General features: G+C 39.1%; 1 protein-coding gene across 1 annotated transcript in view; it reads left to right on the top strand.

The window, feature by feature from the left end:
- DCBLD2 (discoidin, CUB and LCCL domain containing 2) overlaps window positions 1-15,985 on the top strand; it is a 90,393-nt gene that overhangs the window by 38,872 nt on the left and 35,536 nt on the right. The window contains exon 3 of the mRNA XM_084875457.1: window positions 8,233-8,370. Within this exon, the coding sequence (XP_084731583.1) occupies window positions 8,233-8,370 (138 nt within the window). The remainder of the gene's footprint in view (window positions 1-8,232; window positions 8,371-15,985) is intronic.

Genomic DNA, 15,985 nt, shown 5'->3' with positions numbered 1-15,985 from the left:
GTCTGTAGCTCAGAAGTCTGAGCTTGGCATGACTGGATTCTCTGCTTAGGGTCTTGCCTGGCTGAAATCAAGATACCAGCTGGGGATGAGGATTCTCTTCCAAACTCACCGGTGGTTGGCAGATTTCACTTCCTTGCAGTTATAAACCTGGAGTTCCCATTTTCCTGCTACTTGTTGGCCAGGGACTGCTTTCCGTTCCTAGAGTCCTCCTGGAGTGATAGTTCATGGCTCCTCCTGTTTGTAAAAGATGGCATCGTTCTTTGAGATTTATCACCACCCTTCCATGCCAGTTTATCCTGGGAATTGCCGGATGCTGGTTAGGATGTTTGTACTTTTCAGCTATTATCTGTAATCTGCTGTGAGATAGCAGGTCCAACTCTGTGTGGACATGTGTTACATTTCTCTTGGATATATGCCTAGGAGCAGAATTTCTGGGTCCTATGGTATAGCTCCAACTCTGTATTTAACCTTTTGAAGAACTGCCAGGCTGTTCTCAAAAGTGACTGCACCATTTTACAATCCCACAAGCATTGTATGAGGGTTCCAGTTTTTCAAGATCCTTGCTGTCTGTCTTTTTTTATTCTAGCCATCCTAGTGACTGTAAAATAGAATCTCATTATGAATTTGATTTGCATTTCCTAATGGCTAATTTTGTTGTTGTTGTTGCACATTCTATGAATTTGAACAAATGTATCGGGTCTAGTAATAATTAATGTCGTTTTTAAACATTCGTTTAAAATCTTGCTTGGCGTTGACTTGTATTGACATAACCTTCAAACGTGGTATCTACAGAACGTGTGAAGTGCAATTAACAAGTTTTGCTTGAAAAAGTTTGTGTTTGGTTTGGTTTTTGTTGCAAAACTAGGGCTAAGAAGATGGCGGATGAAGAGCATATTCGGCACTGTATGTTTTACGAGTTCCAATTAGGAAGAAAAGCAAGTGAGGCTGCAAAAAACATCTGTAGTGCTCTTGGTCAAGATGCAGTTAGCGCCAGAAAATGCCAGCGTTGGTTTGAGAAATTTCGCGAGGGAAATTTTTCGTTAGATGACAAGAGTGGTCGAGGCCGTGTGTCCAATTTTGATCAAGAAGCTCTTCAAGCTCTTTTGGTGCAAAATCCTCAAATTACCCAACAAGAGCTTGCGACAACTTTAAATTGTTCACAAAAAACAATTTCCAATCAATTGCGTGCACTTGGCAAAGTCCAAAAGTTTGGAAAATGGGTTCCTCATGAGTTGACCGACAACAACCGTAATCAAAGAGTCACAATTTGCAGTTCGCTCCTCTCTCATCAAAACCGTTTGCTGTTTTTAGAGCAAATTGTTACCGGAGATGAAGAATGGGTGCTGTATGTTAATTTGAAAAGGCGGCCTCAATGATTGGACAAAAATGAGGCTCCACAGCCCACGCCAAAACCTGACTTGCATGCGAAAAAAGTGATGTTGTGTGTTTGGTGGAATTTTAAAGGAATTCTTCATTATGAACTTTTACCATCTACCCAAACCATTACAAGTGCAGTGTATAGTGCCCAATTGGAAAGGTTAGCCCAAGCTTTAAGAGAAAAAGAACCCGCACTGATTAATCGGAAGGGCGTAATTCTTCACCACGATAACGCACGACCGCATACTGCAAGAATCACTGCTGAAAAACTGCGCCAGTTGGAATGGGAAGTTCTCCCTCAACCTGCATATTCTCCTGATATTCTGATATTGCCCCTTCCGATTACCATTTGTTTCGTTCTTTGCAAAACTTTCTTCTTGGAAAAAAATTTAATAATGAAGAATGCCTCAAAAATGCATTGACTGAATTTTTTGCATCAAAATCAAAAGAATTTTACAACAAAGGGATTAAAATGCTTCCTGAGCATTGGGCACAAGTAGTAGAAAACAACGGCAACTATATTGTTGATTAAATTTTGTATTATTTAAATAAATTCGATTTAAAATATTAGAAAACGACATTAATTATTACTAGACCTAATATAATGAAATCATTGTGGAATCATACAGAGTATTTTCACTGCCCTCAAAGTCCTCTGCTCCATTTGTTCTTCCTATCATCATGGTTTTGCCTTTCCAGGAATCCGGCAATCTGTAGCCCTTCAGATTGCATTCCATCAATTAGTAAAATGCATTTTTTTTTTAAGTTCCTTTTTGTCTTTTCATGGCGTGATAGCTCATTTATTTTTAGTGCTGAATAATATTTCATTGTCTGGATGTACCACAGTTTGTCCATTCACCTAATAAAGGACATTTTGGTTGCTTCCAAGTTTTGGTAATAGGGTATAAAGCTGCTATAAACATCTGCATACAGGTTTTTGTTGGACACAAGTTTCAGCTCCTTTCATTGTCTTTAGATAAATACCTGGAAGTCTAATTGCTATGTTTTACAGTAAGACTACTGAGTTTGTTTTTTGTTTTGTTTTGTTTTTTTTAAAATATATTTTATTGATTTTTCCACAGAGAGGAAAGGAAGAGGGATAGAGAGCTAGAAACGTCGATGGGAGAGAAACATCGACCAGCTGCCTCCTGCACACCCCCTATCGGGGATGTCCCTGCAACCAATGTACATGCCCTTAACCGGAATCTAACTTGGGACCTTTCAGTCCGCAGATCGATGCTCTATCCACTGAGCCAAACCGGTTTTGACAAGATTACTGAGTTTTCAATGAAATCCCCAAACTGTCTTCCAAAGTGGTTGTACCCTTTTGTTGTCTTCCAAAGTGGCTATACATTTTGTTTTCCCACCAGCAATGGATGAGGGTTCTTGTTGATCCACATTTTGCCAGCATTTGGTGGTATGAGTGTTCTGGATATTGGCCATTCTAATAGGTAAATAGTACTATATCATTGTTTTAATTAATTTGCATTTCCATGGTGTAGAGTAGGGGTGTCGAACTCAATCAGAGAAGGGGCCAAAATCTAAAATCCAGCCTAAATCTCGGGCCGAATGGTTTACTGAACAGTCATAAACTGACAATGTCATAAACTGACAGCGGAGTGCAGTGATGACAGCGCGGTGCGGGCCACATTGCAAGGCCTGGCGGGCTGGATTTGGCCCGCGGGCCTTGTGTTTGACACATGTGGTGTAGAGCATCTCTTCATATGCTTATTTGCCATCTGTATATTTTCTTTGCTGAATTCTCTGTTAAGATATTTAATCTATTTTAAACTGGTGTTTTGTTGTTGTTGTTGTTTGTTTGTTTGTTTTTTTAAATATATTTTAACGTCCCCTATTGGGGATCAAGCCTGCAATCCAGGCATGTGCCCTTGACCGGAATCAAACCTGGGATCTTTCAGTCCACAGGCCAACACTCTATCTGTTCAGCCAAACCTGCTAGGGCAGGTTGTTCTTTACTGTTGAGCTTTAAGAGTTCTTTGTATAGTTTTCATAGGAGTCTTTTATCAGCCACATCCAACAGCCAATCAGAGTAAGTATGCAAATAAACCCAACCAAGATGGCTACAGCCACAGAGAGCAGGAGGGAGGCTTGGGTTTCCCAGGAGATAGAGGAAGCCAAGCTTTCCGCCTGCCCTTGCCGGCCTAGGCCTCCACCCAACGATACAAAGTTTCAATTATAGAAGGTAAATAAGTCCAAACAGGAATGGCTGCCAGCCATGGAGTGAACAGAAGGCTTGGCTCCACTCCAGGCTACAAAGTTTCAATTGTATAAGATAAATAAATTCCAGATACCAGGGCCTCCGATTGGGTCACCAGGGGGTGTGGCTGGCCTGCAAACTACCACAGGCCCCTCGCTCAGGCCACCTGACACCCCAAGGGAACCCCCACCCTGATCTGGGACAGCCTTCAGGGTAAACCAGCTGGTCCCCACCCGTGCACCAGGCCTCTGTCCTATCTAATAAAAGAGTAATATGCAGATTGACCATCACTCCAACACACAAGATGGCTGCCCCCATGTGGTCAAAGATCCTGCCCCTATGTGGACACAAGATGGCCAACAGGGGAGGGGATTTGGGAGGGACCAGGCCTGCAAGGGAGGGCAGTTGGAGGCATCAGCCCTGTAGGTGAGGGCGGTTAAGGGTGCCCAGGCTGGCAGAGGAGGGAAGTTGAGGGCAAACAGGCTGGCAGAGGAGCAGTTAGACATTAATCAGGCTGGCATGGGAGTGGTTAGGGGGTGATTAGGCTGTCAGGCAGAAGTGGTTAGGGGTAATCAGGAAGGCAGGCAGGCGAGCAGTTGGGAGCCAGTAGTCCTGTGTTGTAATAGAGATGTCCGACTGCCTGTTTAGGCCCACTTGTCGGACATCCCTCGAGGGGTCCCAGATTGGAGAGGGTGCAGGCAGGGCTGAGGACACCCAATACCCACCCCCACCCCCATGCCCCCGTGCACGAATTTCATGCACTGGGCCTCCAGTGCTAATATAAATAGTATTGCATTTAAAATTTTAAATTCCACTTTTTCGTTATTTATATATAGAAAAGCAATTGGCTTTTGCATACTAACCTTGTGTTCTTAAACCTTGCTATAATCACTTATTAGTTACAGAAGCTTTTTTGTCAGTTCTTTTTATCATTTGTGAATAAAGAGTTTCATTTCTTCCTTCCCAATCTGTGTACATCCCCCCCCCCCCCCCAACTTTATCTTATTGTGTTAGCTAATACTTACAGTATGATGTTAAAGCAAAGAGAAGACCTTCTTGCTTTGTTCCTCATCTTAATGGGAAAAATTTAAATTTCTCACTATGATGTATGATGTTACCTGTAGTTTTTAAAATAAATATTCTTTATCAAGTTGAGAAAGTCCCCCTTTATTACTAGTTTACTGAGAGTTTTTATCATGGATGGGTATTGGTTTTCTCAAATGCCTTTTCTGCATCTGTTGATTTGATCATATGGTTTTTCTTTTTAACCCTGTTAATATGATAGATTACATTTAGTGATTTTCAAATATTGAACCAAGCTGCATACTTGGGCTGAATCACACCTAATCGTGGTATATAATTCTTTTTATTCACTGTTGGATTTGATTTGTTAATACTTCATTAAGGATTTTTGCATCTATTTTTATGAGAAACACTAGAGGCCCGGTGCCCGAAATTCATGCATGGGGGATTGTCCCTCAGCACAGCCTGCACCCTCTCCAATCTGGGACATCCCTCTCACAATCTGGGACTGCTGGCTTCTAACCACTTATCTGCCTGCTTGCCTGATTGCATCTAACTGCTTCTGCCTGCCAGCCTGATCACCCCCTGACTTCTCCCCTGCCAGCCTGATTGATGCCTAACTGCTCCCCTGCCAGCCCGATCCCCCCAAACTGCCCTCCCCTATCATTCTGATCTCACCCTCAACTGCCCTCCCCTGCCGGCCTGATGGCCCCCTACTGACCTCCCCTGCAGGCCTGGTCACCCCCAACTGTCCTCCTCTGCTGGCCATTTTGTGGCAGTCATCTTGTGGTGGCCATCTTGTGGTGATCTCATGTGAAGGAGTGACACCATCTAGGGTTTTATTATGTAGAATTGGTCTGTATTGTCTTTGATTTTGGTTTTAGGGTGATGCTGGTCTCATAGGATAAGTTAGGAAATATTCCCTCTGCCTCTATCTTCTGAAAGAGATTGTAGAGAATTGGTATAATTTTCTCCTTAAATGTTTGGTGAAATTTACCAGTGAACTCATTTATGCCAGGTGCCTTTTCTTTTGAAGCATTATTAATTATTGATTTAATTTCTTAGATATAAGCCTATTCAGATTGTTTCTTTTTCTTTTTGTTTGAGTTTTGGCACATTGTATCTTTCAAGGAACCTGACCATTTTACCGAGGTTATCCAATTTTTAGACATAGAGTTATTCATAGTATTTCTTTATTATCCTTTTGATGTCCATGGGATCTGTAAGGATGTGTCCCCATCTTCATTTCTGATATTAGTGATTTGTGTCTTCTCTTTTTCTTACTTAGACTTACTAGAGTTTTATTAGGTTGTTTTCTTTTTTTATTTCTTTTTTTCAAATGACCTCTTTTGGTTTCTTTTCCTAGGTTCCTAAAGAAAAGAAACCCATGTTCAAATGACCTGCTTTTGGTTTCTTTTCCTAGTTTCCTAATTGCTTTTAAGCATTTTTTATTTTCCTGGAACATGGGTTCTTTTATATTAAAAACCAGTGTTTCATGGGTGTTATAGTGATTAATACTTTTAATGTTCTATATATATTCGCAAAGTATTTTTTCAAATACCTTTCTTATTTAATCATGAGAAACTTTAGTGATTTCTGCTGACTTCAGAGCCATCAGCAGAACTTATAATTGTTGGCAATTAAATGCTTTATTTTTATTTAGGAATACCTGTGGATAGCCAAACTGGGGAAATGGCATTAAAGAATTAGCAACTGTGTTGCCCAGATTAGGAATGGTTTTTCTTCTTCCTTTCCCAGAGTGTTTTGCCAAGTGCTTTGCATTATTTGTATAGGGGTGAAGCCTGTGGTCAAAGAGAGACAAGTGAGGAGGGGGGGGGTCATCTTGGCTGGGAAAAGCAGGTGAAGGCAGGTGTTTAACTTGTATATTTGAACTCATTTAAGCACTTATAAGGTCAGCTATTGTACTTTCCTTTTTTATTTCTTCTGTTTTTTAAATTGTGGTTATCCTTTCTTCAGCATTGCCTTTTGAGTTTCATAGACATAAGTGATTTAAAAAAAAAAAGTTTTGTTTTTACCACAGATTGAATTTACTCACATTTTATAGGATAAGTCCAGTTAAACAAATAAAAGATGGAACTGCCATGCTAATAAAAATATTTTATTATTTTTTATTAGGACTAGAGTCTTATATAAGACTAAAGTTTTATCACATTGTTTTCTTTTCTTTTTTTTCTTTTTTTTCTTTTTTTTTCAAATGACCTGCTTTTGGTTTCTTTTCCTGGTTTCCTAAAGAAAAGAAACCCATGTTCAACTGACCTGCTTTTGGTTTCTTGTCCTAGTTTTATATGATTCTGTCCGTATAAAAAAGGGTTAAAACTATTTTTTGCATATTGCTTCACTTTACTAATGTATTTTTATGAAGACATCTTTGTATGGCATGATAGTATTCATTAAATAGGATCTTTTTCCTTTGTACCTAAAAAGATTTAAAAAGTCAGTTTTTGTACTGAGCATCTTAATCAGGCTTGTAATAAAGTCACACCTGCATATATATTTACATGGCAAAGAACAGCTAGTACTGATGGGCCCAGATCAAACTGTTGTTCACTTTTACAAAAGTTAATCTTGTGTAAAGGTACTAGTGACCTCTCTTGCCTTTACCTATTCCCTTTGGGCTTTAAGATTTAATGTGATGGGCACTGGTTCCACACATAGTTGGGTTTGCTAACAAATTATATAGTTTTGAGATAATTAGAATAATGTGAAATATATATTACTCTATTTTTAAATATTTTATGTTCAAAAGCAACACAATATTTAATATTTATCCTCTTTATTAGACTATTTCTGAGTTGCTTGATATTAAAAAACAAGTCTGAAGATTTTATCACCTTCTTATATATTCATATAACTTGTAGTGTTATTCAAAAATGTTATTTTGCTTAAATGTTAAAAATATAGATAGCCAAAATTAGATTCCATATTTAGAAATAAAAGGTGGTGTGTGTTTTTTGTTTTTTGGGGTTTTGTGCAGATGAACAAGACATATTTTATATTGAAAACCATAGCATCTAAGAAAAATGCATGTTTACCTTGATGTTTGGTATTAACTTATTAAATGCTAAATAAATTAAAAAGTTATAGACTGAATTGAGTTTTTTAATATAAATGATCACCTAAAGGTGTTGACCAACAATTCAACAGGCCTTGGCAGAAAAAATGAGAAGGTTCATAAAAGAATTGAGAGGTATCCTGAGGCCAAGAATCTAGGGGCATCCTGTGGGGTTACTGATTTGACTGCCAATTTATTTGTGGGCCACCTGCCTGCCTGCAATGCTTTCATTTTAAAAAAAATTCCTGGTTATTCTTTTAAAGAGTATTCACATGTATTTCACAGGAAATTGACTCTTCAAAAGGTCAGTTATGCTTGTACTGTTTTTTTTTTCTTTTGAATCATTTGAACAGTTATTACTTGATTTTTTTCTTTTTCCCTCCAGAGTAATGGGATTTTTTAATCACTAAATGTCCTACTTATCATTTTACCCTATTTAACATGCAGAATTTGGTATATTATTCTGATTCTGTTATCTACATGATAAATATTATTGACTTCTTAAGAATCACAGCAAAGATCTGCTTTTCTTCATTCCTAGGCAAATACTGTGGTCTGGGGTTGCAGATGAACCATTCAATTGAATCAAAAAGCAATGAAATGACAGTGCTGTTCATGAGTGGAATCCATGTTTCTGGACGAGGATTTTTGGCTTCATACTCAGTTATAGATAAACAAGGTAATTTTCACTTTATACCATGGCTTCTACATTTTACATTTCCTAAAAGCAAAAATAAAATTTTTTCTTTAATTACCTCTTGCATAAGCTTGGGATAGGATAGAAGGACTGAACAATTAAGAACACTTACATAAATTTGACAAGTAAAATTAGATCAGTATTAGATCCTAATAATTTAAAATCTGTTAACTTTTATATAAAGCCCATATACTTTCCTTAGTAGAGGAAAAACTGATTTTTTACTTTATAATATTGGAACACAATAGTTACTTTAAAAAATCTGTCCCCTACTGAAATGTAGTATAGTGATTTAAAGCTTTATTATCTACATTTTATCATTTCATAGTACTGTGCTAAAGGTTATACTATCATTTTTCTCAGAGAATAGAATCTCATACAACCAGGAGTACCATGAGTGCTATCTGAGACACTGTAAAATAAACATGTGATATTTTCCAGATAGTTAATGTTTAGAATCTAAAGGGGGGAGGGTGACAAATCAAGGCTGTTAAGTGGAATAAAATGTACAATTTATCTGAATTACTATGATAAAATGCAAGACTTGAATAAAATCTCTCATGTATTTTGACTGCTTGGTATGTATTTATTCCCCTGTGCTATTAGGACTACTGTGGTGAGAAAAGTTAAGATATGTTGCTAGTACAAGGACATATCAAATAATCATTTAAATTATTTCAATATTCAACAGTTTAGGTTCACCGTTAAAAATTAAAAATTGGGTTTTTAAATTGTATAAATAAGAAAATTGTCCAAAACCTCCCAGGTGTGATAATGTTAGGCACTGAGAAGAGTCTGCTTCCCATAATTTCTAAGCAATGGATGTGATGGATCAGGGTGTGAAGGCTAATCTCAGAGAGTGTAAGAAAGAACCATCATTGGATGGAAAAATGGAAAGAAGAAAACTGGAAAATTATGCTAATGAGTAATTAAAAATTTTTATACAACCAGGAAAATTAAGGCAATGTAGTGTTTAGAAGGGGGACTTAGGTAGCCCTGGGATGGAAACAAGGTGATCCCTAGCCAGTCAGTTGAACTTAATCTAAAGTATATTAGTTGTGAGGAATCCTATATAATAAAAGCCTAATGTGCTAAGTGTCTGGTTGTCCGGTCATCCATTCAACCAATCAAAATGTAATATGCTAATGATATCCTAAGACCGCTCAACTGCTCACTATGATGTGCATGGATCACCAGGGGGGCAAACAGTCGACTCGTTGACCAGACGCTAGACATGCACTGACCACCAGATGGAAGACGCTCCAACAAGTAGATTAGCTTGCTGCTGGGTCCCACCGATTAAGACTGGGCAGGATGGGCTAGACATGCTCTGGAGCCCTCCTGTGGTCCCTCCCCGGCTGGCCAACCTCCCACGTTTCTCCCCAACCCCGATCATGCACTGGTGGGGTTCCTCAGCCTGGCCTCTCGCAATCCGTGACCCCTCGGGGGATGTTGGAGAACCAATTTTGGCCCAATCCTGCAGGCCAGGCCAAGAGACCCCACTGGTGCATGAATTTGTGCACTGGGCCTCTACTAAGTCTAATACACGTGTACTGTCTGTAGTCACACATGCTAGGAACAAACAAATGTTAGTTTTACCCCTTTCACCACTGTACACACATACTCATGTTCCCCCACCCCCTACCATCAAAGCAGTAAGGTAAAAGAGAAAGAGATGATGATAGATTTCCATCTTTTCAGTTTTATTTCCTATGAATCTTGGGCTGATAGGCGAAGGATAGGAAGTAAGCAGTTTGCTTCTTATTCTTAAGTTCCTTGGTCTTAATATCAGGTTTAATTATTTATTTTGCTTCATATGTTACCCTTCTCTATTTGTTATTTATTGAATTGAAGGTTTTTGGAAAATAAGTATTCTCTCTTAAAAAAAAAAATGTTCTTACATCATGATGATATTTAAATTATAGTTTCTTAATCCATAGGTGTCCTGATTAAAGTTTCTTGAGAATTGATAAATTCCAAATAGCTATGACTTTATTTTACAACTTTCAAAGTTTTCAAAAAATTGGTCCTCAAAATCTTGAAGTTTTTATAATAATACTCTCACAATTCATAATCATCTTGGAAAATCCTCATTTCAGAGATTTCTCCTGAGTTTTTGCCTTTAAAAAACACACACATCTTTGTCCCATTCATCAAGTATTTTATTTTATTTGAAGTTGAGAGAATTGTCAAAATTCAAATGAACATAAGTTGAATTTCTTATTACTTACTCTTCTTGGGTGGTCTTTTAGTAATAATTTCTTATGACTCATTCATTTTGAAGGCTGGTTGACTTTGGTTAAGAGCCTCATTTTATTTCCATCCAGGAAACTTAGCTGCCACACTGAATTCCATGAATATTTTCAAGGAACATCACTCCATGTCCCCAGCTTAGCAACCTAGTTGAAGGTTTAGAGCATTTGGGAATGAAGATTGTGAAAAATCTTGCTTCAATATCTTCTTTAATTGTTAATCTCTCACAAATGTGTTATAGAATCCTGATTTTGTGTGAGATAGATTAATTTTCATTACTTTGTGCAAGAGCACATTGGAAAATTATATTTCTTTTAATGTTTTATTTCCTGCTATATGCTTGTCATTTAGGAAATAGCAGCAAATAATGCCGACACAATCATGGGGTTTTCTGTACAGAGTTGGAAAAAAGATATCAAATATATGGTTACTTAATTGTAGTGATGAAACAATTAAGTCCAGTAAGTACAATGCAGGATACATTCAACAGATAAGAGGCCAGAGCAGAATGAGGAGTAGAAAACTGATAAAGAGCAAAGCTCTCCTGAAGAAGTGACCTTTAAGCTGAGAACTGAAGGATAAATTGAAAGTTCCAGACAGACAAGGAATGAAGAACATTCTAGGGGAGAGAACAGCAGGTATAAATGCCTTGTAGTGCAGTTCTGGAGGAAACAGAAAAGAAGCCAGCACATCTGGGGTGAAATGCGTGCATGGTGAATAGGTCATATTATTCAGGACTTTGTAGAAAATGTAGGGGTTGAAGCTTGACTAGATTTATGATTTTTATAACTTTTATGGTTTTATTTATTTTTAATTATCTTTGAGCAGTAGTTTCCAGTATTTTATATTAACTGCTATTTTTAAAATTTTCACCTGTGAACTTCATTTTGAAAGATTCTATCTACCATTGAAAGAATAAGTTTTCATTGCCCCATTAAGTACCAGGCAGATTCATATAAGTAGGAATCAACACTTCTAGTGATTATGCGAAAACTGGGATTTCTACTTGGAATTGGTATAATACCATCAAATTCCAACTAGACTCTCTGAAATTGAAAATTTCACCTGAAAATTAAAATGTATGTGGACCTTAGAAATAGTCTGGACATCATATTAACAACCACTATTTATAAGTTCTGTAGAGAGAAACTTCTGAGTTACTGCCAGTCTTTCTGAGAGAGGCAGAACCAGCCAGTTACTCAGAGGTCCAGACCTAGTAACTCAGATAATTTAATCTAGTACTAGAGGCCCAGTGCATGAAATTTGTGCACTTGGTGGGGATCCCTCAGCCCAGCCTGTGACTTCTCACATCCAGGAGCCCTCGAGGGATGTCCGACTGCAGTGGAGGCAGGAGAGGCTCCTGACATCCCTGCTTTGCTTGCCAGCTGTGAGCCCGGCTTCTGTCCGAGTGGCGCTCCCCCTGTAGGAGTGTACTAACCACCAGGGGCCAGTTCCTTTGTTGAACATTTGCTCCCTGGTGGTCAGTGTAGATCATAGTAACCGGTCGTTCCACCATTCGGTCAATTTGCGTATTAGCCTTTTATTATATAGGATGCTGATCAATGCTACAGACATTTCCATTCTAAAACGTAAACTTAAAAACGTAGCATTTACCCCTGGTCTTGAAAACTAAAATAAATTTTATAAGTGAGTGATCTCAGTTTCTAATTTTGAATCTGTTCAATATTGGTCAGTTCCTAGGAAAAGCTCAGCATTTCTAGAATGATTCTGGGCAATGATTTTTTCAAGTTATTTTAGTTTTAGGACAGGGAGCTTAGCTGATATATCTGCATTTTCATTGAGAGCTTCAAGTCCTTTAGGGAAGTTGCTATTTTTCATAAATCGGGTGGTGAATGTGTGCACAGTTGAAGAGTAGTAGTCTGATGTTTCTTTTGTGGAACATGAAATCATAACTTTAAAGGTAATTTTAAACCTCATCACTTTAGATTTCATTAATCCAGAATTTTGTATTGGTCAGTCTAAAGGTTGCCTTTATTTTTGTGAGGAGAAATCATAAATGGATGAAAATTTCATTTGAAATAAAATGACCAGTGTAGATATTACTGTACTTCCTAATTGGAACTCATAAACACTTGTTCACTCACTCCCCTCTAACCCCTGAAGACAATGTGCTTAAGACTTGTGAACAGCTGAGCCTGGGAAATGTTTCCATTTGACAGTTATTGTTGCTATATGTTAGATTATTTTTAGAGTTAACACCAATAGTATTAACAATTTTCTGATTGCCATATTCTTTAACTACATTTTTTTTGCAAATATTTTCCATTTCTTCCATCTTATATCAGATTATATCAAGTTATTAATGAAACATAGGGCAAAAATAGAGAATTTCTTTGTAATAGAGTCCAGATTTTTGTAATTATCTTTTCTTCATGGAATGTTTTTGGTTTTGAAAATAGAGCATGAATTCCTTAGATTTTTTACTACCTTAATCATACAGTAATTTTATAGAATTCTTTTTGTTTTGAATACTATACTTAGCTAGGCTTCTATATTTAGTTTTTCTATTGTGTTCCTAATTTTTGTTACATTATTTGTGGCAAACATTTTAAAACTTTTAAGCCGTCTAGTAAGATTTTATTAATGCATCAGTTTACATACATATCATATTTATCCTTATTTACACAGAAATGAATATGTATCATGTTTGTAAACATAATACAGCATACATATAGAAAAATATCTGTATTTTGGTGTCAGTTTGTACAACAAGGGTGCTAATGAGCAAAGTGTTACCAGTTTTGCAGAGAAAACATTTATAAACAAAATTTGTTAAGACAGTGTTAACTCAAAAGAGGCAGTTCAACCTATGGGATAGAATTTATTTCACACTGACAGATAACCTGAGAGCACCTTAATGATTTTAGTGTTTTCTATGTTTCTTTTCTATTTTTTTTTTACTATGTTAGGAATGCTGTGATGGGATTGGGTGTGCGTATGTGCTATCCAGTAGATATATTAGTGATCTAGATGCTGTGTAGGTCACAAAAGAATTGTGTGCTCTTTTAATATATAATATTTAGGTGTTGAAGGGGTTTAATTCTTTATACTAATAAAAGGGTAATATGCTAATTAGACTGGATGTCTTCCAGACGTCCATCGGGACAAAGCCACAGCTGCTGTGAGAGCTGAGAATCATGGGAGAGGCGGAGAGGGGCAGCACCAGAGAGGATGTGCCACTGCTACCCCTTTCACAGAGGTAGTGTGGGAGAGGCCTTGGTGCTGGCCAGTCCAGTGCCAAGGCCCCTTTCGCAGAGGCAGCCGGAGAGGGGGCTGCGTGGTTCCTGTCCCAGAGCTGCCCCTTCCACAGAGGCAGCCACAGAGGCAATGGCACGGGCCCGATCCTAGCACCACACCTGCTGTGCCTCAACCTCCCACAGCCCCTCCCCCAGCTGGCCTGGCCCCAGAATGCACCCTGCCAAAAAGCAAGAGCTGGTGACTGGCAGCTGGGGCAGCTGGCAGTGGCAGCAGCAGCAGCAGCAGCAGGGTGATGGGGACAGTGTCTTCCCATGATCTGCCTTGTTGCCTTCAGAGGGAGGCCAGCCTGTGGGGGGAGTGGTCTAAGGCATTAGTAGGATATCCCCTGAGGGCTCCTGGATTGTTCACACTAATAAAGGTAGGTTTTGATTTGTACTACGGTGGGGAAGCTTTCTCTATAGAGCAGCCACATTACCTGTCCCTATTGTGGGAAAATGGGCTCTATGGAACATGCAAAAGTGATTTGTCCTGTCTGTGCAGCATTACCTGGAGGCAGTCCTACTCCTGTCACAGGTGACTCTGCAGCTCATCTTACACTTGAGCACAGAGCCCCTAGCAATTTAGATGAGTCGAGGAGTGTTCCACGTGTATGCCCATTTTCCCACAAGAGGGACAGGTAATGTTGTGGCTCCTCTATAGAGAAAGCTTCCCCACCACAGTACAAATCAAAACCTGCCTGTGTTAGTGTGAACTGCATTGGGTGGTCTGTTGTATTCATTGTTGTTACACCACTTTCATAACAAGACACAAAGATTGTAATTATAGCAAATTAAGCATGCATCTGCAACCTTGAACATTTCCTTTTAAACATGTACCACAGCTGACACCTTTATGTCGGGACACGCTAGTTCAGATGGTGGCAGCACGGCCTCTCCCAGTTGAGCTCCCAAAGAATTTGAGAGCACGGTCAAGTGAGTTGCATACATTTGCCTGGCATAACCTGGAGTTTCAACCCTGCATGGCCTTGTAATAAAGCCCTGTTCTGATAAAATATATCCGTAGTTGAGCAGCGTTCTGGCACGTGGCCTGAAGGTAATGGGGCCAGCTGGCACTCCTCTTGTGGCTTAAATACCATGTTGGACCACACAGGTACCTTTTTATCTCAGGCTATTAATCTTAGAAGTTCAATTTTTAATCTTAGAAACTGGGAACTCTTTTCAGTAGAGCAGGAAAATGGAAAATTAATTCTTACTAATGCAATGAAAAGATTGCCAGGAATAACTGGAGTATACGTAATTCAGTTTGCTTTTCCCAGTCAGTGAACCTGGTGGTAGTGAACCCCTCTCCAGGCACGTATCCTCTTCAACTCCTAAAACACAGATTTAACGGAATCATCATTCAAATGCCTGTGGTGTATGGATAATAACCCATATAATTGCTCTCAGAATACCACTTTTCTGTTGATATAACAATTGTTATGCTCTAGTTCTTTCAAGACACATTTCATTTGGCTAACATGTTTTCTTTAGAATTGTGGAATAGCATCATCAGCTATCCTGTCATTGCCATTAATTTAATGAATATTTGAGAACCATCAGTACTCGGGGATGCATGCGAGGTACTGTCTCCCTTAGCAAAATTGTTGGCCAAGAGTTTCTATGTGAAGTCACTTACCTTCGTAGTTGCCTTTCTTCCAGGCTTTTCTCCCTATCCGTTAGCACATGCCTGGACTTGGCCAAACATGCTAACAATCACATACTCGTCCATGTATTTAATAAATGCTAACTAAAAGCTTCCTATTGTGCCACGTGCCTCAATCTGTGAGGGTAGACCTGGCATTATCTAACGACTAGAGGCCCGCACACATATGGTCCCTAGGCCTAACCTGCTATCAGGGCCATCTTCCCCAGATGCCCACAGCTGACCCTACCCCCCCACCCCCACCCCCTGCCACCACCCACACCTGGTTCCCCGTTCTCCAATCGGTGTCTGACAGCCGAGAGAAGGGACTGAGAGGTTGGCTGTTCCCATCTTCTTGATGGCCCCACCCCTGCCGTAGGTGGCTGTCTTATGTGTGAGGCGACCAGCAGGGTGGGGGGCCTTGGCCTGGCACTACTTGCAACCC

The sequence above is a fragment of the Pipistrellus hanaki genome, assembly GCF_964339955.1.
Source record: "Pipistrellus hanaki genome assembly, chromosome: 2".
NCBI lineage: Eukaryota > Metazoa > Chordata > Mammalia > Chiroptera > Vespertilionidae > Pipistrellus > Pipistrellus hanaki.
The sequence above is the reverse complement of the archived record's forward strand: the minus strand, read 5'-3'. Positions and strand labels throughout refer to the sequence as shown.